Genomic DNA, 26,669 nt, shown 5'->3' with positions numbered 1-26,669 from the left:
ACACAAACCGGCATTGCTGCCTTGGATTTTTGCTTCCTTCGCCTTCGTTTTCTCGCATTACTAGCTACCGTCGAGTTGATATACGCCTAAACATATCTACATCTACACACTACTGAAGAACCGTACCCGGGGTAAGTGAGCACGGCCCTGGGAAGATTTGAAGAGTGATCAAAGGGAGGGAAAACGACCGCTTTCCCGAAACGCTGCTGATATGAAAGTGAATGAACCATTAGGGAACAATAGAGTATGTGTAACGCTCCTAAATTTCAACTCGATTAAGAAACAGTTCGTGTAGCGCCACAACGATCGCATATCTGTTATTGCCATCACTCTAGGCTAGAGGCTGGTGGCAGGGCAGGGAAAGGCTACGGACGACTAAAAAAATACGTTCAGACGATGGAAAACAGAGTCTTCGGTATATTTAGTAGTAATTTGCCTAACACATTAATCGCTAGAGAACGCTCTCTTCGATAAGACTTACCGGCTTATTTTGTAATGTAAATATAACTATATGTATATGTATATATATATCTATGTATATATATATTCCGTAGGCATATGGCTCATTACTGGCTGCTAAAATTATTTACTACAATTTTGGTTCACTGTAGAGTACACGCATCTCTCAACGATCGCGCCTTTGCACGATTGTGTTCCTTACGAGATTCTTTATACCTTCCTAACCAGCGCCCTCTCCTACTCTGGGTGAGTGTTTGTGTTCTATCTACATTTGGGGAGCTTCTTTCCCATTCCACGCTCCCTCGAAACGGTCGTTTTTGTTTGGCTAATTATCCCCTACGCCACACACGGGGAAGACATGAGCACGTCCATTGTGACGAAGGTAGTTAATGTCCAGCAATGAGTGAACCTGTTTTGGAAAGAACTCAAGTACAGAACATACTTGCAGCTAGCACTTCCGGCCACACCGGTTCGTGTTCGCGTCTGTACTGTACTTGAAACAATCTACTCATTGTGGACGGAGGCTGCTGGTATGGCTGGTGGAACAACGCGCGTCGCGGTTAGGTCGATAGTATATTGTCCATGAAGTTGGCAGCTCGCGTAGGGTCTCTCTCGTCTCTCTCCATCTCTTTCCCCCTCTCCCTCTGGATGCGTGCATGTGTGCTGGCGGATCGGTGGCCTGGATGATACCGATGGCGCGCGCGCACTGCACCACCTTACGTGGCAAAGTATTTGATTATGTTTCAGTCAATCGCCTGAGATGAGCGTATTTCGTTGTGCACCGCGACGTGCACCTTACTGTTGGCCGGTCGGTTCGGGTAGATCTCATAATCGATATCGTCGTCCTCCTCCTCCTCGTCCATATCTTCGCCCTGTTTGATGAACACTGTTTTTAGTGAACCGGGAAACGGGATGATATCGGAACTATCAGAACCTTCTTCGTCGGTGGTCAGCACGTCATCGTTAGATTTGATGGCGACGTACGCAGCGGAAAAGCCCTTGAATCCAACCGTGTCGTCCGACCGGAACCGCACCATGAGCGCCTCGTGCATCGAGATGATTTCCGGTGGATTCTGGTAGTGGTGATGGTGGTGTTGGCGCCGCCGAAAAAAGAGAGACAAAAACAAGGCAAGAGAGCACACGGCAAGGAAGCACACACATCCGGGGGGGGAGGTAGTAGTAAATGCCGGAAATGAAAAACACAAAAGAAGAAAACACACACACACACACGCACACAAAACACAGAAAGAAAAAGAAAAAAAAGAAGCAAAATATAGCGATAGAGCGATACCATATGCAAGCGACAATCAAAAGGAAAGGCGCTGTACGGGATAACCACGTGCATCCCCTACGCAAAGCCGTTACACATACCGCATTGCCACAGTACTTTCCGTGCAGGGGGCCACTCTCGTCGTCCAGTCCGCCGTACACCTCGACGTAGTCGTACGAGCACATCTTTTCCTCCTCCAGCTCGAAGCTGAGAAACTTGAGCTGCACGTTCTGGCCCGAATCCGCCACGATCGTCCATTCGCAGTCGGCCCCATTGTCGTACATGCCCGAGCCGAACTTGATGTGCGAGTAGAAGTGGTTCTTTACCTCGGTTGCCTTCAGGCGGCCCCCGCAAGCAGTCGAGTGGCTGGCAAAGAAACCCTTCCGCTGGACGCTAGTGTCCGTATTGAACACCATGTACATCTGGTTGGAGGACGACGAGATGGGGTGGGGGATTTTGGCACCACAGAACCGGCCCAGCGTGTGACTGTCCGGGGAGTTGCCGTCATAGATGACGATATGGTCGTATGCGCATTCCTGTCGGTGTGCCAAAGGATTGGGACAGGATTATTCGTCAATGAAAACCAAAAGCTTCCCATCGTGTCCGGCGACAATGGGAAGCACACACACCCACACACCCACACACACTCACCTGATGTGGCTCAATATCGAACACATTGAACACCAACCGTATCCGATGGCCGGGCGTCGTGGTAAAGTGCCAGATGCAATCCTTCTTCGGTGGATAGTAATCCGGATAGTTGGGGCTGAGGATTTGGCCGTGCGGTGTAAAGATTTCGTGCTTGCAGCCACTCTCCTTGCAGTCGTGCCCATTGTCGTGCAGCGTGTACCCGTTCCGGCACGAGCACACGTACGAGCCGACCGTGTTTTTGCACTCCTGCTGGCATCCGCCATTGTTGACGGCACACTCATCGATGTCGGTAAAGTAAACGGCGGCAAAGCCCGTCTTCTGGATCGTCTTATCGGACTTGAACACCACCCGCAGGATGTTCCACTCGGACGTAATCGGTGCCGGCACGGTGTACCCACAGTACGAGCCGTGCTTGTGCAGCGTACCGTCCGGGCTTTTCGACAGCACCGCCACGTAGTCGTACTCGCACTCGGACGCCTGGTAGAAGGTGTTGCCCTCCAGGTCGAAGTGGGTAAAGTTGAGCGTGATTTTGTGCTGCGGCAACGCCACTATCTCCCACACGCACTCCTTCATGATCGGGTACTCCTTCGGGAAGGACGGCGATAGGATTGTGCCATTCGGCGTGTCCAGCTGACCTCCGCAAGCATCTGCAAATACACAAACACACGTACACACACATCAGGGTCAAAGTAAGGGAAACTGTTTTCGGACCGAGCTTTAATCGGATCAGCGGACCCCACCCACCCCAACCCATGCAACTAATCCCGCCTGCAATCGGGAGCAAACAATGGATGCAAACTCCGTCTTCCCAACTGCCATCCGTTCCTAGGGGGACCGTTGTCATGTTTTCGCAGCTTCTTAAAAAGAATACACACACACAACAAACAAATCGTCTCCCTTTTGGCGCGTGAAACTGCTCCAAAGTTGCACACACTTACTTTCGCACGATTTCTTATCGCTGTGCAGCTCGTACCCGATGTAGCAGGCACACTCGTACCCCCCGAGCGTGTTGATGCACTCGTGCTCGCAGCCATGGTCCATGTGCTCGCACTCGTCCACCTCCTTCATGAAGGTGGCCGAAAAGCCCGCCTTCTGCACCGATCCGTCCGAGACGAACTTCACGAACAGCTTGTTGGACGTTGACCTATGAGTTTGGGGATTTGGAAGAGAAAAAAAAGTCAGCACTTAACGGCAAGGATACGTGGAAAACGGCAGCTAATCTTACTTCATGTCGGGCGGTATTTTGTACCCACAGAACACGCCGATAAGCCGCGAATCGGCTGACCCGCCGTCCCGCACCTCGACGTAGTCGTACACGCAGTTGTCGTGGTTTTCCACCTCGAACGATTGGAACTTGAGCGCGACCTGGTAGTCTTTCGGCACGGTTATCCGCCAGATGCACTCCTTGTTCGGCAGGTAGTCGACGGGGTAGTTGGGCGATTCGAGCCGCCCGCCCGATTCGAGGTTCATATCGCCGCCACAGATTGCTGGTGAAAGACGGGCAGACGGTCAGCAACAGAAACAAAGCAATGGGAGCGTTAAAGTGGGCCACACATAAAACTGGAGGAGATTTGAGGTCGATTATGGATAGGTTTTTCATTTCAATAGCTTGAAAATGGTTTTGAATTGCAATTTCAAAAGCAATTTGTACTACAATCAAAAACCCCTATGCACGGGAGTAGTTCTGTTGAAATATTGATCGATATAAATTAGTCATAACGGTCGAATTCGATTTAATCCCTCGAGCATTCTGGTCCTAGAATTGTAATCAATATTGAATCAACAGAGATAGGGTTGGTGGGCAAACTGACGCGTTAGCTTTATGCATATTGTTTGCGAAAATTTAGCAATTCATTCTTGCATAACAATTTGTTTAGAAGTATTTTAAATTGTCGGAAAATTACATTATTTTCACGCCTGAGCTATTTTTATAAATCTTTTGCTATCAAATACAAATACGCTTACCATTTTTAATGTTCTCGATTTTGCCCAACACACTTAATCTTCGGTGGACAGTGCTGCGTTCTATCAACACCCTGTCCCGCCCCGCACTCACCTTCGTAGTTGGCCGCAAAGCCTCGCATCGATGCCTGCCGGAAGGTGGTCGTGTACGTGAGCAGCATACGGCTGCCGGTGGACCGGATCAGCTCGTTCACCTTGCCGGAGCCGCAAAATTTCCCCAGTATCGGCGACTTGTGCCAGTAGCCATCCCGTATCTCGAGATAATCCGACCGGCAGCTGTTTGATTTGTAAATATCCTGCCGGGCGAAAGGGTGATGTAAGGGTGAAAATGTAAAATGGGGAAATGAGAAATCATGTTTCACATCCTCTGACCGCCCGTCCGGTTCAGTGACCAGGAAACGCGCAGAGCAAAAGCGACAAGAAATCTCTCTCTTTTTGCGGTACTGGCACTGATCCGGTGTGTGGGAGAGAACGGCCCCGGTCCGTTCTAGTGTTGGAATTGGATGAGTTTGAATAAAACGAGTAAAAAAGGTTCGGTTTTTGCTTTTTTGAAGAGGTTGCGAATGTGAGTGTGCCGCTGAAGTGTGTGTATGTGTGTGTGTGTGATTTTATGTGTGTTTGTGTAGCCCTGGCCGTACCAGATCGGTTATGTTGAGCACTATCCTTTCGCCGTGCGTAGCCGTGATGCGCCACTCGCACCGTTCCGGTTCGGTTGGCGGTGTGGTGGAGTAGTACGTCGGGGAGGTAAAGCTGGCCGAGTTTTCCTGAAACGTGCGTCCACATTCTGGGATGGAATGGGTGGAAAGAAGAAGCAGAAGAAGAAGACGAAGGATCAGGTAAAGCATTGAGTTGGATCGATGGGTTGGCAGTCTATCAAGCGTAAGCGGGCCGGTGTTCGTGCAGCCATGAATGAAAAATCACACCGGCATGAGCGGTGAGCGACTTCGGTAGTTATTAGTCAGAAAACCGGGTGCACTTGTACCGGATAGGGTTAAGTTGAGCATGAAAAATTGGTTAAGGGATCTGTGTAAATTGCAGAATACCGTATCGTGAGAACGGTAACAGAAGAACGCTTTGATGTTTTTTGGTTCGATTGCTTTCAGCAACGATGGTTGAAAGTGTTCGTAGAAAATGAAATGCTTGGGTGTGTTTAATAAAAGTAGTTTCATTAGTTTTTTCCAGTTAAAATTTCCTAACCGAACTAACATTCTTCGATCCACACGTAATGAGCATTACCTGGAAATGTAAGAGATATGCTTGCCTCAAAGACCTTTTGATCAAAGTGGATTGAATTATCGAGGAACGATTATTTTGGCCCTACTGACTACATTCGGAAAATTGAAATGAATCTTGGTATATGTTATCAAAATATTATTCTTTTAAACGAAAAATAAATAAATAATACTTTTACTAAACACGTCCGGGGAATTGCAACACCTAGGCAGAGCATAACGTATAAGGATGGATTCTTAAATTGAATGAAGCCTTTCAGCAACTATTTCAGTTAACTATTAGACAATAAGTAATGGAAACAGCCTGTGTACAAAAAGACAGCAAATAGTCCCAATAAAGAAGCAATATTTTCCTTCTTCTTCGGTCTTATATCCAAAAATACTCCCAAAACTACTTGGTATACTTACTAGCACACTTGTAGAGCAGGTTAGCTTGTGCGATGTCACCCTCGCTCAGTCGCAACCGCTGCCCAATTTCGGGCCGCTTGCGACCGGGCATCTCAATCGGGAAGATCGTATCGAGATAGGTACCCTTCGAGAACGTGTTGCGTGCGTAATGCATGATCGAGTCGTAGTCGTACGGCAGTCCGAGCGAGTTTACCTCGTCCTCCGTCAGCTTGTTGAAGTTGTACTCCTGCCCGACCACGATGTTGTTCTTCTCGATCACGACGTGGTTCTCCCGGTCCGGGCGGGTATGCTCATGCCAGAAGCCTACCACGTGCCCGAGCTCGTGCACCACAATGCCGAACTTATCGCAATTCTTACCGATCGAGATGGCCTGTGGCCCATTGCCCCGCTTGCCGACAAACGAACAGCAGCTGTTAGGGAAGGGAGGAGCGGGAAGTAATGAGAAGCAAGTGAGTAGAGCACGGCCTGCCTGGACTGACACAATCGCTTCCGCTTCTCTTACCCGCAGGCACGCTCCGTAAAGACGATATAGTTCGGATGGTCAATGGGATTGCGCTCGACGAATTTGATGCAGGTATAGTTTTCCCAGTGGCGCATCGCCTGCCGGAACAGGGCCTTGTGCATGCCGCTAAAGTTGCCGTCGATCTCGTACGGTATTACACCAAAGTCCCAGATGCGTTCCTTCTTAGCGGTCGCCGCCCGTATCGTGCGATGATGCTGCTGGTGCTCGTGTTCGTCGTGCTCGGATGCGTAGTAAATGTGGCTGCTAGCAGGGAGGGATAGGTTATCAATGAAACCAAAAATACTGTTTTTTCTATACGAAAATGTAAAATACACCGAGGAGCAAATCTTGTTTGTCTTTTGTTTTACTCAGCTACTTAACATAGAACTATTTTTTTTAAGATTAGAAATAAACAGTGTTTCGGAGTGGAAATAAGCTCAATTTTATTCCGTTTCTTAACCTAAACGATCCGTCGACTAATATTTAACTTATTCTGTTGGGTTGGTCTCATGGTACAGTCGTCAACTTGCACGACTTAACAACATGCCTGTCATGGGTTCAAGCCACGAATGGACCGTGGCACTGACTATCCTGCTATTGGTGCATCAATAATAAGCCATTGAAAGCCCACTAAAGGCACAGAGAGGACTTGATCGACAACGGTTCTTGTGCCCAGTGTTGTTGTTGTTGATCATGGCACTGACTCCAACATAATCTCAGTCGCGAAACTGATACCTAATCTTTTTAAAGGACGGAAATAGATCCTACACCTTTAACGATTCTGAAATCGATACCTTTTAGACTTTTAAGCCGTCCAAAAACATGGATGTCGAATATGAAAGTTACTTCACATTAATTTCAGACTTCACACTGATACAGACTCAAAACTTATTCCGCCTCGAAACAAATTCTGAATCTATTCCAATTTTGAAGTCGTTCAAGAATCTATACATATCTTGAAACATACCCCGAAAATCAAAAATGCTCAACACGCCTTTGAATTTTGGAACAGATTCTGAACCTATCTCGATGCTAAGACAACCCCTGAACTTAGCAATAGTCCTAGAACTCATACTAATTTCATCTAAACTCTGCAACAGACATCACATTTACTCTAGTTCCAGTACAGTTCCATTCTACAATTCATCTTTTTTTGAATTCAAAACAAGTTCTGATATAATTCTAGATCCTGGAATACATCCACAGCCTATTTCACATCTGGAACTGTTGCTGGACTTATCATAGCTCTAACTGATCCTAAACCTATCCCGGACCAAAAACTCCTAGCTCGCGTCAGCATTAGTAAAGAAAAGAAGCAAGCCGAACTCAGCATGAAACAATGATGACTGGAAATAATTCCACTTTGTAAGACAAAATGCGTCATAACATCGCCATGACGCTTTGTTTATGGCAGAATTTGTTTTATTGCAAAGAATGCAATGAAAGCACCTTGTATCAGTACGGAATGATGGACGAATTGTGTTGTACAGCATTCCTCTTCCATCCCCCTAAGGTGTTTTATTATCATCTCAATAAAGAGCTGCAAAATTGTTGCAAAGCGAAAGGAAAACACACACACGCACCATTATCTTTATTGCTTTCAGTTCAGTTGCAATGCCGCTGCTTGGGGCTTAGTAGTCGCCCATCTTCGGGGAACGGAGAATGTGAAGCTTCCCAAGACGGCAGCAATTAAAGCATTACAATATAAAGCTGGAACGTTTCTCTAGAGTATGCAAATCCAATTCCCGGGATGCATTCCCCCACACGAAATCAACCCACATTCAATAATATAACATCTCAACGTTCATTCTCCCGTTATCCTTGCTCGTAGATATGCAAGGGGTTTACCGTACGATGAAAACGTCCTGGCAGCAAACAAAGATCTAACATTTATGTGTAGCATCGGCTGCTTCACTCATCTATGCTCAAATGCCCAAGCGCAAACGCGTCGATGACACACGGCTGTGCTGCTTCGGGATGCGTCGTACTTCAGGCAATTCGTTACGGAATCATGATAACGCTCTCCATTTCAGCGCCACGGTATGAATGCAGGGTCCAAAAGGATGGGTTTTGCAGCATTAAGAATGCTACGCTGAACCGTAACTCCCCATCCTGAACTCTTCCTCCCGTTTTGAACAAATAGTACCCATACCGAGCATGTCAAACGGGCCTCCACCTTTGGCCGGTAGCAGTAGCGCACCATCGTTTACAAAGTTTTGCCCACCCGCCACAACCTGTTACCTGGCGAGAGTGCAATCGCCGTCCGACGAAGAGGCCACTTGCCGCAAACACTTTAGCGGATGGCCCGGACCGTGACTATCTTTCTCTTTCTCTCTCTCTCTATCGTCCGTGTCAGTGTCAGTGAGCGAAAGACAAAACGTGTACGTACCTGTCCGCTTCGTCGTCGTCGATGTCGTCTTCAACAGGTAAGTGCTGCGGTTCGGGTGGATCTTGATCTTTCCCCGCCCGGGCCGGTGCTTTATGGTCCGGTCGGAAATGCAAATTCATGCCATTGTCGGCACCTACGTTCGGCCCGGCATGGGTGAAGTGCGTTCCGTGTGCTTGTTCGTGCAGGTGATGATGCTCAGAACGATGGCGATGCTGTTGGTGCTGTGGTTGAGCGCGAGGATGGTAGGACTTGTCGTACCCGTGCGCCTCACTGTGCTGTTTCATCCCGTCCACCAAACTGGCCCTATCGATGTCAACGTTTACACGCTGTTCGTTTCTATTGCCGTCATCGTTGCCGTTCGCTGTCGGCGGCGGCTTTCGGTCGTCGTTAGTGATGACATCCTGATGCTGATGGTCGCGCCGCGGGCTATCACCTCCGGTCCGGCGCCGCTTCTTTCTCGGTGTACGGTTTTGTGAGCTACGTTCTGCCAGAGGCTCCTCGTCCGGATGGTGATGCTGGTTATGGTGGCTCGATCGGAGGTTGCGATCCCGCACCGAGTACGTTACCGTGCCGAGCTCCACGCGCAAACGTTCCAACCGTGAATGGTACGAGTTTTTGTTGACCACCATACCGTCGTTCTTCAGTGGGGTCTTGCCGGATGTGGTTTTTGACGTTGGATCATCACCGGTATGGTCCGCATCGTGCAGCCGGGGATGTTGCTGCTGTCGACGTCGGCGACGGTGACGTCTGCGGGTACGTGTACCGGCCTGTCCAACTGCATCCTGCTCACCGTTGCCGCTGCTGCTCGCAAGCTTCACCACCGCAAGTATGCTCGACATTGGTTTAGTTTCGTTGCTTCCGGCTGCTACCTGTGCCGGATGGCTATCCGTGCTGACGGAATGCGACCCAGCGGCAGCAGTCACCGCAGTTGGCGGCTTGGTCGGTAAGGCGTAGGTGGCCACTTTCCGGCTGCTGACGTGATTGTTGCTGATAATATTGTCACTGATCGAGTCGATAACGATGTCCTTCGTGTCGGACTGGATCCGATCGTGGTCAATGTTCCGCACGGCACCGGTCGCATTCTTTTTGTTTGCGGTGGTCGCTTTTTTCTCACCTGTACGTTCCCCGTCACCACCAACGCCACCGGCAACGGTTGTTTCGGGCTCGCGGGGAACTATTATGTTGTCCCGATTGTCGATGATGGTGGCCTTTACCGGGGGTTCGCCGGAACTGTCCGTGATGGAATTTTCGCTTTCGTACGATGTGCCGGAATGCGCATACGCCCCACCGGTGGCCGACGTCATGCCGGACAGCGGCGTGGAGGCGCGCTGTTTCGTCTTCTTCCGTATCATATCCGTCATGCCTTCCTCCTCGACCTGCAGCCCCTCGAGGTAGACTTCCTGCTTCAGCTTCACGATGTCCTGCTCGAGGCTCTTGTTCATACGCTGTCGCTGCCACTCGGTTTCGTAATTTACGTTCGGCATAGCGATGTCGCCCATAAATCCACCTGCAAAAACAACATACGCCACACGCACAGGCGGGCAAGAGAGAAGGGAAGAGAAAGTGAGTGGGCTGTGGTGACTGATTGTGGTAGCAGGGGAAACTGGACATGACCATTTCTGGGTGTATTTATGTGTGATTAGAAGCGTCCAACCCGATCCGGCCCCCCGGCACCCAGTTTTGTAGCATTATTCAATGGTCATTCTCGGGGAAACACCTGTGCGCTTAACAGATAGCCCATAACAATGTAGAATACAGCACGTCCATGATCACATGCAGAAGCCATTTATCACCTTTACATATGGGTTTACACAAGCAGGTCCTACAGAACATCGGTGTGCTTATGATGTAAAGTGGTGTGGGGTTTTTTTTATTCGCATAACCTATAAAAGGTTCTTGGCAAGCAACGACATCTCTTTCTGTTGTTAAAAAAGGTAACAGACAATTTATTTGAGTTGCCATTACTTAACTGGCGCTCGCGTATTGTAGGTTTAACACTATAAAACAGGACACCAGGAAGGAAAGCTTTGCAAATGAGACGAAACAGAGCTTGTTGTATTCATAATCCGGTTTATTTGAACTTATATTAAGCTGACGAATATTACGATTACCTGTAAAGATGGCAACGTATTTATTGTCAAATTTCGGCAGTTTATTTATTCGCAATCGTTGGTGCAGGACAGCACTGGCGACTGTAATCGTCTAACAAAATAATCAAATAATATTACAAAGCAAGTATTCTAACAAGTACAAGTACAAGTATGACAAGCGTGATGTGAGTGTTCTGCGTATAGAGACACGGTTCCCGGATGAGAATTGAACCACGTACGTCCATGTACGAACGTTATGTTATAGCTGTACAAAAATGCATCCTGCAAGCGATACATGAGAGATTTGAACTATTGTTGAAAGCCTAATTAAAACCAACGAATGCATGTTTAACTTTAAGTGTTTAAACAGACAGTTTAAGCTACAGTGAAAGATATTCGCTTTCGAATTTGCTGACCAACAATGATATAAAATTGTCCTTGTGCGCCTAGGTCAACTAGTTTACGAGACGGCTTCCTTCAAGTTCCATCCTATTAATAGCATCATACATTTGCTTTATGCGCTTGTTTTTTTTCTCGATAATACTCACATTTAGCGTATGCTTTAAAACAACAGGACATTTGGGCGAAAGCTTTACTTTTTACTGTATAATAACATTAACGTCATTTATATCCATTAACTTTTGAGTAGCGGTTCATATTTTAGTTGATCATTTACAATGTTCATATAAAATAAAATCCAGTGTATTACTCCTCTTACATTGCAATATAATGCAATAAAAACTATACTTTTTTCATTATAATTATTATAATTATTATGAAATAAATCTCAAATGTTTAAAGCCTTCTAGTTAAGGTTTAGTGAAAATGCAATCCCTGTTTAAACATTAAGAAGTCTTAGCTAGGCGAGTTGTTGTAGCGCCGGATAAGTAAATAAGTAAGCTAGCCAAATTAAAGACCCAATTTGTTTCGCGAGTAGTTTGGAGATCCCTGAGCTGGGTGATTGAGTTCATAATTCCATCAAGGGTTTTGCGGGTCAGTTTCCAATGTGAACAGCAGTGTTCACAGCATCACTCATTTGCTTGCGACATATTTAACAACAGCATAGTTGTTACAAATATTTCATAACCAAATACTTTTAAACACAAGCACACGCGATATTAGGTATTCAGCAAACGTTTTTTTCGTAAAAAATCCTGTTCTGGTAGATAAATACTGTATAAGGTCGGAGGCCGTAACCTCAACTAAGCCGGATGCATTTGTTTCTTCGGATTGAACATGTTTCTAGTTCGCTAACAGTTTTTGTCAGCGTTTTTGTCACAACATTATTGGATCAGTGCCCAGGACATAATGTACACGGTGTCTTTGCCACATCTCATCATAGCGTTAAAAAAACTGTGTCTGTCACACACACAACGTCTATAGTACAACCGATTTAAACAGACTTTGTTGGGTAACAAGGTTCATCTTATCTAAGTGCTTTTTCACCACTGGTTGCTACAGCTTCCCAATTAATTGCCACATCATGCAAACCAGTTCTAATTATTTTTTTTCAAATTTTACGTCACAAACCATGAACTTTTCAAAGATGAGAGATGGTAAAATAAAGGCTCTGAGTTCGATGCTCTGTACTTTTCTGAGAGATGGTCAGAAACAGGCTCTAAATTTGTTGCTCTGACCTTTTCTATAGATGAACAGCAAACATGCGAATATGCGTGTTTGAATAGTTTTTCAACACGTTTTATCGCACAATGGTCTAATTTTGTTTTACTCTGCTAATGGTAAACTAGCTTATATATACTGTTATAACAATTGGGAGTAGAAAAGCATAATTGATACAATTTAAGGTTCTGTAGAGACGAGGATTAAAAATCGCTCAAAAATCACAAAGGTATTGTAAAAATTTGATTGTAAATTTGATCAGTTTAAATAGTAGTACATTTTTTGCACAAATGTTTAAACATATCTGAAGCTTTTTTAAAGTGCAAAACACAGATGTTTTTCATTTATAGTACTTTATTTTATTTTTCGTTTACGGTGCCCGGATGTGCAGTTTGTGCCTGGAAGCAAAACTACAACATTTCAATATATTTCGAACTATCATGTACATGGTTAAAAACGTAATGTACCAAAAATTAAAATAACAAGAGCACTACAAGATTTTTTGAGTCTAGTTCGATATTGCTGGGAGCTCCGTCCTTCCCCATGTCGTGTCAGGACATCATATCCTGTCAGGACATCATATAAAGTGACCAAGAGAGAAAAACGTCCACAATGCACCCTCCAGCTAGGATTTAACATTTCAACTCTGCAAGCACTTAATAAGACACGAGTTATAATTAATGAGCAATTGCAGAAATCAGCTTGTTGCCGTTAACTTATTTACATTTTCCCATCTCGTGAGCATGTAGCGATAATGGACCAGATTCATAATCATGTTTGATTGGTTAAAAAAAGATCGTTACACACATTTGAGGCTAACCTTTGTGGCGAGCCTTCACCCAAGCTACCCAGGAAAGCTCAAGTTAGGAATAGCAGAGTAAATTCAATTGTGGAAAAGTGAAATTGATATTGATTGTAGGTTTGTCTACACATCAGTTCATGGCCCTGCCAGTAACCTACACACATTTGTAACAATCTACTGTGACCAGTTTGATGCCTAGACTCTTTCTCAATAGGGTAAGAAACAATAATGTACCAACCCCGCTCCCGCCCTGTAAGCGTGGAAACGGAAACCTTCGATACAATGAGATAATTTTGGGGTCTAATTCAATTTCCCAACGTATGTCAGGAATTGGTGGCTGCCCAACAAATGGTGTATCCGCCTACGGTTCCCAATTTCAATGCATACCGATTGACTTCAGCCGGAAACCGTTCCGTTCCGAAGCTGAAAGACGGAACCATATGCGCGCGCGCGCTTCCCATTGCCATGAGGTGGTCCGTTGCCATTCCGGAGCAGCAGGTTAGTTAGTGGTTGTCCCAGTGGGTTCCTACAACATAAATTACGAATAAATTTGAATCAACCGCATAATGTCGTGACCAACGATCCAGCTAGCCAGCTCTCTCTCTCTCTCTGTCCGCTATTGAACAAACGAGAGGCGTACGTTTTCGTCTGTCCATGGTTCCTACACTAAACCGTTGCATTTGCGTCGACGTTAGAATGAAATCAACCGAAAGCAAGAACCAAACCATTGAACCATTGTGTTGCTCATGGTTTGGTGCTTCTCAGGTTAATGCGACCTAGATGCTGGATGCTCTAAAGTGCCAGTACCATGCACCAGCCACAGCACAGAAGGTTTGCTGCCCTTGCCCTACCCTCCCGAATGTGCTACGCAGAGTGCCATGGCAAAAGGTGCACTAATCTAGCAATTCAAGTGCAACAGGAGAAAGTTGACCGGGACGGCAAAAACAAAAGCGCATATGTGCATTTAATTGCATTTCATTCATTCTGGTTTTTCCTCCCCTCACGTACCATCATCCATGGCCCAAGAGTCTATTGGCAAGCTTGTGCAAGTGCTGCCCTGCTCGGAGAGTACACCGCACATGGGCGCACACCGGCGGGACGTACATGTGTTTTCCTGCATGTGGTTTGATGCATTTTTTGTCGTTGTTATTTAGGGGTCTCAGCTGGGAAATGGAACCGTAATCCATGCTCTTGCTTGCTCCTTCCCAACGCTGCTAACCAATAAACCACCCGCACAGGCTCACATATGGCGCCAGGCGTAAAAAATGGCATAAGTGCAAAACTTGTACAGATGTAATTGAGTCCCTGCTGTAAGCGAGATACAATTTGGGGAAAACAAATCACTAGCAACTTGCACAGTGTGTACACCCGTCCTGTAGCAACGTTCCTTGGTGTTCCGAAATGATGGATAGGACAGATTTAGTTCACAGTAACACAAACACAGCACATCAAACTAGGTCAATCGAGCAAAACCATTGCTCTGGCTACGTACCAGTGCCAGCGCCAATTCTCCTACCCGAAGGACGATGAATGGAAAAGTTTTGGAACGGTTGGTGAATTTTGATAGGCTCGAGCGAATGTAAAATGCGTCGGCAGAGTATTGCTGGAGTGGTGAAATGCGTCCACATTAAACACCAAACAAACGGATAAAAAGCAGAATTAGATGACAACTTTTCCATTGTATCGCTGCAAAGTTTGGATTGTGTGTGTGCTTCTGACAAGCGTTTGTAATTCGATTTAATTCAATCTAGCATTAGCTGGTATTTTCGCCACCAGTTTAAGAAGAACCTTGCACGAAATTGTGCTCTGATGGAACAATGAAACGAGTATAGAAAATTGAATGTAATAGAAAAGTAAGAAGAACAAGAAAATATAAAGTGGATCTTGAAAAATCAATCAGAGCATCAAATTGATTGAAATGTCAACGAATACATAATAAGAATCGGACCCTTCGTCTTTAAATAATGAATTATGATAAAAAGTAAAGCGAATGAAGTATTAACGGATGTAATGATTAAATAGGCATGGATATGGACATACAAAGAAAATGGTGCATATTGAAGAGGCTGCAAAAAAAGAGTACACAACAACGTTTATCGGCTTCGTGAAGCTTTGCTTTGCTTGAATCAAAAGATTCATGTAGCAAGAGATTTCGAACATCGAATCTTGTAGGAATATATACACTAACTGGCTGAACTGTGTATAGAAGTGATGGGAAAAATGAAGATTTCGTCGGAAACGATTCCGACTAGCTCCGAAATTTTCTGAAATCGATTCCGGAATCGGCTCCGGAATTGGAATAGGCTCTGGAATTGGTTCCGGATTCTCCTCAGGAATTGGTTCCGGTATCGGCAACGTAATCGGAATCGATTTGAAATTAAAATCAAGTCAAGAATCGGAATCGATTCCAGCATCAGAGTCGGATAGTCGGAGTCGGGTAGGTACGATTCCGAGTTCCCACCACTAGTGTATAGCCACATATATTGAGGGCACATAGTTTGTAGACTTAGTTCAAAGCTTTTTGATCAAAAATATGTTTAAATCTTATTCTAGGCATGACTGTTGAATATTTAATCTTGATTGCGGGAAAAAATGGGCGATATGCATTGTAATAAGCCTTTCTTTATAAACATCAATTTTATTGTGGACCACTTCTGTTAACGCCACGGACCACAGATTGGAGACCACTGATCTAAATAGTTGTGAATCCGAGCTTAAAGGACTACAGTTCCAGTGAAAATAAACGTGAAATTTTGGTGTTTTCTGCTGTATTTCATTAAATAATTATGAGAATTTGGGTTTTCACGTTCAAAATTTCACGTTCATTTTCACGCAACCTTTAGATGGGAGAAATCAATGATAATGCTAAAAAATGGTCAATTTTTATCTACAATTGCTGGTAGTATCATCCCATCGCAGTTAGGATGAAACATACTAAAATACATTGATTGTTTTAGCATTGATACACATATTTAACATACTTTTCACTCAAGTTCTGTAGTAATGCAGTGTCATTTTATGATATGTTTGTCTAACTACTAGTCATATAATACAAACATGACTGATTGCAAGAAGCAACATATAACAATCCATATTATATTGATTCGTCTGAGATAGCTTGGTTCAAACTTTTACTCACATCCCGATATCTTGTCTTTTATGACCCAATGTACTGCCACAAAAAAAGCCGCCAATAAACAGAGAAGAGTTGTGATACTATTAGGCGGTAAAAACCCCCATTCATTCATTTGTATCGATTATTTCATTTATACAAAAAACAATAATAGATAACATATTCGATTTACTAGACTAATTGTCATTATATTCTAATAGTGCGTGAAATAGTAGCATATGTCAAGAATTTGGAAAAGGTACATTCAGCACAAAATAAATTCATCACAATGGATGAATCAATCTTTTGAAGATTTGTCGCCTCTAATTAACAGAACGTATTAATAATAACTAAAGGTTTAACTTGTATACTCTTACAATCATTGTTACAATAGAATATGGGACCAAACTTAACCCGGTACACCGAATTGGGGTGGTAAATGTAAAAACACATGTAACTACTCGTTTTATAAAACACATACGGCATTTTTTTCTTTAAGTATAACGAGCATAATGACACATTACAGCAAGAAAAAGTATAGTACAGCAACTCATGTTACATATGCTACAGAAGCTGAGAACTTGTTGCTCGCGGTGAACTAATTAAAATTCCGCACATGACATACAAATACTCGGAAGTGGCTAATTTCAAACGACGCCACACAACATAGAATTTCAGCAGAGCCAAACGAAAAAGTAAAAACGAGGTGTTCCCTAAAAAAAGAAGAAGAAACATACAAAAAGTCACAACGACACAGTCCCACGGGAAAACACAAACACCAACATTGTGCCCGCTTTGCCAACGGTACAAAAGGCTAGTACCGGCACGGAGGGAACGGTAAGAGGGATCAGAAACACTGTCCTTCGGGGAGGTGGAATGATGATAAATGAGAATTAATTAAATTATAACCGTAGCAGAGCTGCAAAGCGGTGGGGCACGCGATCCCATTTAAATTGTTCCGCCTGCCCAGGAGCGCACACATATTGCAAAGCGCGTTGCCGCCTTTTCATTCCACTCAATTCCCGCCGAACGCCAGTAGCATACGATACACACATGGAGTTGACGGAAAGTGGGGAGACGAAAAAAAACTCTTGCTGCAAACACGGTGCACCGTACACACCACACGAATGCAGTGTTATGGGATGCAAGGGACAGCATCCTCGCTGGGCCGCACTGAATTGAATCATCAACGGACAGAACACGGTAGTACAACAAACAAACGGACCACAATTCCCCCTTGACACACACACATGCGCTGCGCTGGGTGTCGCGTTCCGTCTCCCGCCACAATGTTACACAAAAAATGCCTAATTGCATTGCACTCTTATTATGTTCGGATATGTTCGCAAACAGAACGGTTTCAAATTAAATTCAACACAAAAGGGCAGTATCACATTGCGACGGAATGATATCGCTCATAAATTGATGTGCTTTCACATATCGTTAATGATAGTACAATTCTCACTAAATGGAACTACATTAACCACAATTACAAACCAGTTACGTCTGTTTATAATCAATCAATATTTCAATTCACTATAACATATGATCTATATCCATTTCATTGTTGATGCTTATTTGATTGCTTAATAATTATTTTCATACACTAAAAATACAGCAAAAAAAGGCGTTCAGCAGAACAAGTAGAAATTTAAATAGTTTTTTTTTTGTACTAACTAACAAAAAATCGCATAATAGAATGCACTCATTAAGCATCGCGTAAAATAAACCATCCAACAGTGCATAACACGGTTCTTAAACAACCCCCGTTAAACATCGATAAATAATCAGTTCATAATGTTTCCACCGGATGCACAACAATCTGAACCAGGGTTCGGTAAAACACGTCCTGCGAGCATAATCGTTTTGGTCCATGAGACCATTTTATAGGAAAATTCTTGGATCATGAAAAATTCTTGGATTGAAGTATTTTCTTCACCCAACCAATAATGTAGTTCAATGCATCTTTTTTGGAGGAAACTGGAAGTTGGTACTTTTTAGAAAGTTTATGCTGAATTTATTGATTAGCTAAAATCCTTCGGGACTATACCGTTCCAGCAAGTTATGATTGTAATGGCTGTAACCGATGAAGATGTATTTTAAGAGAATGACAGAATTTATCTTTTGATCAAGTATTGTTTTTATGATTATGCAAGTTTATGATGCTTTTGAAAAGTTTGCTCACCCCTGATCTAAAGCGTTCCCACAGTTTATGAAAGCAAACGACGATAACAGATTCCCATAGAATTCGTAGTACATTGAAGTACATTGTACGTCCTTCCTCCATTGAGTGTGGGTACTTTAGTTCGACTGAACGGGCAATAACATATGATACAAGAATGGTACGTGGTACAAGGTATTGACAAAAAGAGCGTGTGTACTTATTTGCAGTTTTTATCCTCCTTTTACGATGATAAAGCACATAACGAATTTAATTATGCCCACAGTTGAAAAATAGTAAGTACTTGAAGAATTTTTTTATTCGGCATTTACAGGGATTCTACAACATCTTTCATTGCTTGCGAGATGTTTTTCAACAGTTGTCAAATATTGTAATTGCATCACAATAATTAATCAGTTCTTGCACATTATTTTCAACACATCTCTGGCTGGATTAAGTTTGACAATAATTTGTGACGTGTTGAAAATCATGTGGAAGAATTGAAATTGTATTGTGATGCAAATACACCATTTGACGGCTGTTGAAAAACATCTTCGAGGCGGTGAATAATGATGTGCGCATTCGAAAGTGACTTAGAAAACCGTGCATATCCTTAGATTATCGAAAAACTGTTAACTGCATACAATACATAGCAGCACACAAACAAATGAAACATTTAGCTGTTTTAGTGATCTAGTTTAGGAATAGTGCTGATTTTTTGTAATTTATATATAAGATAGTTGTGTGTACCCGATATGCTCCAAAAGGTTAATAAAACATTACCATTTTTTATAAACTCCTTAATCAACCACTGCTTTTACTAAACAAATGATATTTAAAGCACTACCTATTTTTAAAATTTTGTTCGCGTGAATCATGACATTTTTTCTCTTTTGGCGTCGGCAGTACAGAGTTCAAAACACTCCAAGCGTTGATTTTTCTCCTCCCATATGCAGGAATGACCATGCAGGACTGTAGCAGATCTAGGCCTGCCTGTGGCGGATGTGGGTTTAATTTTCTGTGATGGATCTCGTCACCCATAGCAGGATATGCTTCTTGGACCACTCAAGTGTCCTTTCTGGAATACTCAAGTGCCCAATTCACGTGTTGTTATTTTTACAATTAATAGAAGGAATGCTACGTTCTGAAGTACAATATCAATAAGGAATCAAACATTCAGGCTTATTCTATATTCGATTCAAATCGAGAAAACGAACTCCAAAGTGTTTTTTTCTATACAAATGAACATACAAAGTTTATCAACTCGATGTCGAGACGACTCGATTATAAGAATTTAATGCGCCTTATTGCTTGATTTATTAAACAACTACTTAATAAAGCTTAGATCATTAAGTTATTGTAGTCACACTGACGACGTTGTTCGATAGATTCCGTTTATTCTTCATCATGCCGGATAGTCTAGTGAAGAGAACACCCTTTATCTTTAATTATCATCAACAAATCATTTGAGCACATTTGGGACATTTCTGGAGCCAAAAACAAAACTGATATTTATACAAACATTCAACATTAAACTACAATGTTATCACGAATTGATGGGATTGGTAGGTTGGATTGTTTGCGCAAGCATAAAACAAGTTAGAAGGTGAAAAATCATGATAAATGTCGATTTACCTCCTCTTCTGAAAGTCTTAAGTCCTTAATGAAAAAAGAGACTTATTCATCCATCCTTCATCCTTTTTGAGTGCTGTCGATAACATCAGCCCCGTAAATCAATATTTTATTTCACCACTGTACCACGTATTGAGTGGTAGGTGAATAGTAGGTCTTGGTCTTGCGATGGATGCTCAAATACTATCAATTTGCTCTGTCGTTTCAGTGTATGTTTCTGTACGAGGGTAAGTATTGATTGTTTATTGCTATGCACATCAAGTGTATCTACAATCTTGAAGCAGATTCATAAGCCCATACTTCTTCTCGACATTGAACGAGTTCAACACGATTAGCTTTTGCTGATTTTTTTGTTCTAGCATTTGGTTTCCTTCGTATAGTTTGTTCAACCCAAGTAAATTGATGATTCATAATTTTAATTGGTCCTTTTAAGACATGTTGCTAATGTTAGTTGTAATGGCTAGCTTTACAAATTAAATGAGCGGATGGATATACAAATCACAAAGACTTTTGTTACAGTTTTCCCAGCAGCTAAAAGGCCATAGCTTATGGTTGAATGTTTGAAGAAACCGCGACTACCGCGACCGGGCGCCATACTTACTCGATTTGCACGGGTCCATATCGATGTCGCCGGAGATGCTCTTGGGAAAGCGCGCATCGAGCAGCTCATCAATCGTGTACCGGTGCTGCTGATGCCGCCGCGTTATCAGCGTTTCGTTCAGCTCCAGCCCTTCGGTAAGCTGATTAATGGCAACGATCACCATGACGATCGCCGGCACCCATCCGGACGGTCGCGGTGCTCCAACGGTCGCCCGGGACGGTTTACGGTTTCGCATCGTCGCCGGTGGTGCCTGCCGATGGTGGCAACCTTCGCGCGGGTTGCCACGGCACTCCGAAGGACGAAGCCCCATCATCGTCACTCGTTCAAATTCGAATCCTTCACGCGCACACACACACACTCTGCCCAGAAGGACACACTGGAGCAGACTTTCCCCTGTTTTTCTTCCCGGCACTTTTTCACTTTTTTCACACCCTTTTCCCCAAGCTGCACGGAATTATCGATATGTGGGACGAGGAGGTGGGAAAATCATACACCACGAGTCACGATAGAGAGAGAGAGGGCGATGGGGGGGTTACATTATCCACCAGTTTGTGGCAGAAGTGCCGGAAAGTGCCTCGCCAAGAGATTGCGTACGTGCACAATCTCGTTTTCCGGCGTGAACCCCAAAAACTCCCGCACCCTCCGATACTCCCAAATGCGAGGGAGCACACACACACACGCACGCACTCTTATTGTTACTCCTTTTTTTGTCGATTTCCTTTTTGTTTAGGCTGCACTTCACTTCACCCGCTGGCACTTGGATCGCTTATCACCTGCTCCACCGGGGCCTGCCCATTCACACAACACGCACGACGGGGACGATGATGACGGCGGTGGCGGCCAGCATCGGCATCGACATTATATTGATTATTTGTTTTCCTTTCTTATCCTTGGTACCGCGGATCTATCGCACTTGGACCACCGTTATGGTTAAACCGTGCCGCAACCACTGCACTGGAACTGGAGGAAGGAAGGAAAAGCAAAGCACTTGTTGGGTGAAATGGCCACGTTTGGAAGGTACGCAAAGCACGTACGCATAAGTTTAATGAAACATCTCATTTTGTTCGTGGGCTGGGGAAAATAATATTTGCGTTAGTAATATGCAATCCCTTCCCTAAAATAAAGCGCCCTGCCCGGAAAACTGCAAACTATTTGCGTACTTCGACGACGGGGGATTGCAAACAGCTTCCAGAATAGACCAAAGCAAGCAACGTCATGATCGAGAGAAGTCTTCGCCAAACTTCTAGGTGGTAGGTTGATAACGGATGAATTCATTTACACGAAATAAACGGCTGCCTAGCACGGGATCCTCACCTCGGTACACGCGCAGCAAGCAGACGTCGTCGTTGCGCTGGTGGTCGTGGGCTCCGCTTTGGCGTACAAATAATTTCGTGATAAAAATAGCTACAAAATTAGAACCAAACTTTTGGACCATTTTGGCGAACGGAAAGCTGGCTGGAAACCAGGCAGATGGCCATTGAGTCGGCCAAGTATTTCATTACAGAACCCAAGACGTCGGTTGCTCTTGAGGTTTGGGATCGGGACGTGCACACATGTGTGACACAGAACCTTTCATATATCGACGACCCGAAAATCGTAATTTGCAGACCCATCAGTCGTTTTCATCAAGTTTCATCTAGCACAAAAACCACACACACACACACACAAGTATTTCTTGGGACACTGGGACCGACGAACATGGAACCTCATCTGGTGTGGAGCAAACAGGGAGAGGGAATGCGGGGGGAAGGTTTGTCTCTTGAAACATACCCATCAATAAAAACAGCTCTTGCGTGGCCAAAGGACCGTCCAAAAAGGGGGAGAACAGTTATCCGCAGCGGCAGCAGTACACAGCAGCAGCAAATACACATTCCAGTCTTCTGCCCCAACGGACGCCCCGACCAAAAACCGCGACGTTTACGGGATTGGGTGGAGGATGGGGTGGGCAGTCCTTTGTGGGACCCTTTTTTGTCGCTAGCGTCTGGTTTGAATGGTGTTTTCTGTGCCAAAAAAAGGCCCCCACACACTGCGGTATCTTCTGAGCGAGTTGAATGGTTTAAGGTTTGGCCGAGACCCTTCCTTCCATAGCAGCACAGACGCACAAAATCACGCAATCAAACTCCCGCTTCGAAAACCCTTTAACGGGTAAAGATTTTGGTTCTGGTGTTCCTCTGCCAGCCCGATCCTTCCAAGAGATCAGTGTGTCTGTTTCTCGGTTCGTGCAATGTACTGTGTGTGTGTGTGTGTGTATTTTCTTGGAACAAACAAGATGCTCCCGCCACGTTCTTGACGGTTACTGCTTGGCAAACAGTTTCCCTGGTCGAGCCGGGACATAACAGGTTCTCCGAAAAGGGCCAGTAAACTGTGTGTTGATGTGTGCCGTATCCTTCGCGGGCCTTCAAAACGACACCGGATGGCCCGGACGGGAAGCGTGGCGACACACATGAGGGATTCTTCGAAGACAACGTCCCAGCTCCGATGCAGCCGGATTGTTGGAGCATCATTTTTGACACTTTCCACGCGAACCGCACCGACCAGAGCAGCCGTTGTCGCCGTTGATCGGTGCGTGTCGGAAAATCTGTCAGCAATTTTCCACACGTGTTGAGTAACGCGATGGTAGCACACACATCCGCAGCAGCTCTCCTGTCCGCTGGCAGGGGACGTTTGCCGTGCTGGCTGAGATTCAAAATTTCCCCTGTCTGTTTTCACGCTTCCAAACCCCCTTTGCGGGAGGCAGCCAGCAGGCAACCCGGGACAGATAATGGGTATTGGGGTACGGTTCGAAATTGACTTTCGCACCATCAGTGTTCCACCGCAACTGTGCTCCACTCCGCCTGTCCATCAAACCCGTGGGCCATCCCGTATCAACAATAACAGCCCTGCCATCCTGAGCCCTGCCTGCCTGCCTGCCTGCTACTGCGGTCTCTGTAATGTATAAACAAAAACGCAATCGCTTTTCAAAGCCCCGCGTCCGAGGCGACCTTTGCTGTGTGGTGTGTGATTTGCGCCCCGACGGGAAAGGGCACAGCGCGCTCCACACTAGTGATGTACTCTTTGGAGCGCACCCACGACACCGATCCGACTCCGGGTATTGTTAGTCCGTTTCAGACTCCGACAAAATCCGAACGAATAGTTCCGCCCGGAGTCGAAGTGTCGTCAGGAGTTGTTCGGTGTCGTCCGGAGTAGTCCGGAGTCGCCTGGAATCGTTCGGAGTCGTCCGGAGTCGTTTGCAGTCTTCCGGAATCATTTGGATTCGGCCGGAGTCGGAGTCTTTCGGAGTCGCCCAGAGTTGATGGGAGTCGACCGGAATCGGCATCGGTCCGAGTCAACGGGAGCTGTCCGGTGTATTGTGCTTGTGACAGGCGAAGAAACACAACAAAATGAAATGTTTTTTTGTGTCTTTCACGACTCCGGCCGACTTCGGACGACTTCGACTTCAACCGATTCCGGACGACTCCGGACAACTCCAGACGACTTCGGACGGCTCCTGACGTCTCCAGAAGACTCCAAACGACTCCGGGCGACTTCGAGTCCAACCGATTCCAGAAGACTCCAAACGACTCATGACGACTCCGGATGACTCTAACTCCCAACGACTCCGGCGGACTCCGGCCAACTCCGGACGACTCCACACGACTCCGGACGACTCACCATACACATGCAGAGAGCAAAAATATGAAGCAGGCGACGGGATAACCACACGCTGCTTCGCACGAGCCCATCACCATCCACAAGTTACGGCAACAATAAAGCATGCTGTGACCAAAAATTCCCCTTCCTAGCAAACACATTCACACACGCGCGCGCACACACACAGACACAGTCACACATCGTTCGCAAACGGGGCACTTGATTTGATTGATGGATAGTGTTTGTGTGCGCGGAGGAGCAAAACGATGCAGGTGGACATTTGGTGTTGGGTTTGGCAAAACAAAGTGTGTGTGTGTGTGTGATTGTTTCGTGTTGCGTTAATCATTAGGGTAATTAAATTTTCTCTCCTGCGCTTGTGTGTGTGTGTATGCGGGAAGATAAACCGTCAAAGGATATTCGCTTATCCGGAGCGTGTGGGAATGAACCAATCGTTGGCATACCGATACGGCGCGAAGAACGAGGGCCTCCATCTAGCGGCACAACTTTACCGGTTTCAGCAGTGGAAATTAATCAAAAGATTGATGGCGCACATCGTTCCTTCCTTCGCAAGTCGAACCCAATCAACAGGCGCACACAATATAACGTCAACAGCAGCTAACCTCTGCAGCAGTGCGGGGCAAGCAGTGAAACCTTCGGAAAACGACAAACATTGCACGCCCCGTCACCCAACACACACTCTTCCGCGCGAATGACGACTTCCTTGCCGTGTCCGAGGTTGGTTGCACTTAGCCGCTCTTCTTTACTTACGCGCGCCACACACAGCGACCGACCGACACACGCACACACAGAGTGAACACACGCGTCCCTTACGCACAACGGCCACTGATGATATGCGTACTGATAAGACGCGGGGTAGCGCATCAGCGCAGACCAGCATCAGACAGACAAGGAATCCGTCTGTGCGAGTGTGTCCGTCGGGACGAGACACACTGTTGTTTGGCGAAATCGCGGAGGCTGTTGCTAACAGTTTGTTTTCTCCCTCTCACTGCCACTTTCTCTCACTCTCTCTCTGCCTCTCTCTTTCCCTTGGCACTCTAACGACGATTCTGTTTCACCCCATTTCTTATGGGCACAATTAAAACTCGCGCTGTGTTCACACACACACACAGTCCTTACAAAGCGAAAGAACGCGAAGGAAATGGGGAAAAACAGAACAAGTAATTAAACGAAAACGGTGCACGGGAAAACATGAAGCGCCTCGCGCTGTTTGCTTGCTTAGAAGAACAGGTGGTGGCGGCGGTGGTGGTATGGGGACACGAGTGCGTACACGCTCGACCGTCTGGTTTGGTGTGCGGCGAGGACAACGACGGCGAAAGATTCGAAACGCACACAAAAAAGAAATGAACGAAACCGGGCAATCACGGCACCTCCGAAAACCGTTGCGCACACGAAGCCATCCGGACGAAAACTGACACTGAGACTGGGGCGAAGATGCGATGCTGGTTCTGGATGCTGGGAAAAACAGTGAATCTCGCACAGTGAGTGTGCGTCGCGTTGTCAAGGTACCAAAAAGCGTTTTAAATTATTTATTTATTTTTTATTTGCACTCAAATCGTCTCGGTCGACGGTCATTTCATTGAAAACATGAAATAAATTAGTTTCAAGTGATGGGACGGTTTCTTGACAAGGAGGAAAGGGATCGATTATGCTATTTGCAGTGCAAATCGATTGCCTTGCTATTTGCAGTGCCAAAAATTTTAAATAATTGTCTGATGGGTGAAAAATGAGAGGAAGGCTCACTCCCCCAGTTCCACAAATCCACCAAACGACTACCTAAACGAGGTCGAAACGACTCAAACTAAACCAAACTTAGTTTTCAAACTAAAAGGAATTCTAAAAAACTCCTTTAGCTGACGGCGAACGACAGGCCCATTTTGAAAAAAAAAAAAAAAAAACCGGTGGCACTATCTGTTGGTGGGATAGCGGAGCTTTCATCGCTTTGAGAGCTTTCATGTTCCATCTGCACTTTTGTATGGTTTCGCATTGCAGTTATGCATCGCTAGAATCGGAACAGAGATACGATTGTTTAAATACTAAAATCCAAAATGAACCCATCTGTACTGAAGCAGTTGATTGAGAGCAAATTGAAATTTGACTAATGGTCGATGGAGTTAATACCCGCTTATC

At 45.2% G+C, this 26,669-nt stretch overlaps 1 protein-coding gene across 9 annotated transcripts; it reads right to left on the bottom strand.

Annotated features, from left to right (window-relative positions):
• Positions 1-384: 384 nt before the first annotated feature.
• Positions 385-25,994, bottom strand: LOC120908616 (tolloid-like protein 1). Of its 9 annotated transcripts, XM_040319820.1 has the most exons (13): positions 25,290-25,949; positions 20,892-21,851; positions 8,874-10,380; positions 6,485-6,748; positions 5,983-6,392; positions 4,981-5,126; positions 4,437-4,638; positions 3,606-3,867; positions 3,319-3,524; positions 2,381-3,027; positions 1,831-2,265; positions 1,394-1,532; positions 385-1,331 (listed from the first exon to the last, which is right to left on the bottom strand). In XM_040319820.1, the coding sequence occupies exons 2-13, from the start codon at positions 21,202-21,204 to the stop codon at positions 1,285-1,287; spliced, it is 4,578 nt and encodes a 1,525-aa protein (XP_040175754.1). In that variant the 5' UTR covers positions 21,205-21,851; positions 25,290-25,949; the 3' UTR covers positions 385-1,284. The 9 variants fall into 9 exon arrangements, with proteins under 9 accessions (XP_040175754.1, XP_040175747.1, XP_040175745.1 ...); XM_040319813.1 differs by having other exon boundaries at positions 385-1,532; positions 25,910-25,994; XM_040319811.1 differs by having other exon boundaries at positions 385-1,532.
• Positions 25,995-26,669: the final 675 nt, after the last annotated feature.

This window comes from Anopheles arabiensis, chromosome 2, assembly GCF_016920715.1.
Source record: "Anopheles arabiensis isolate DONGOLA chromosome 2, AaraD3, whole genome shotgun sequence".
NCBI lineage: Eukaryota > Metazoa > Arthropoda > Insecta > Diptera > Culicidae > Anopheles > Anopheles arabiensis.
This window is presented reverse-complemented; position numbering and strand designations above follow the sequence as displayed.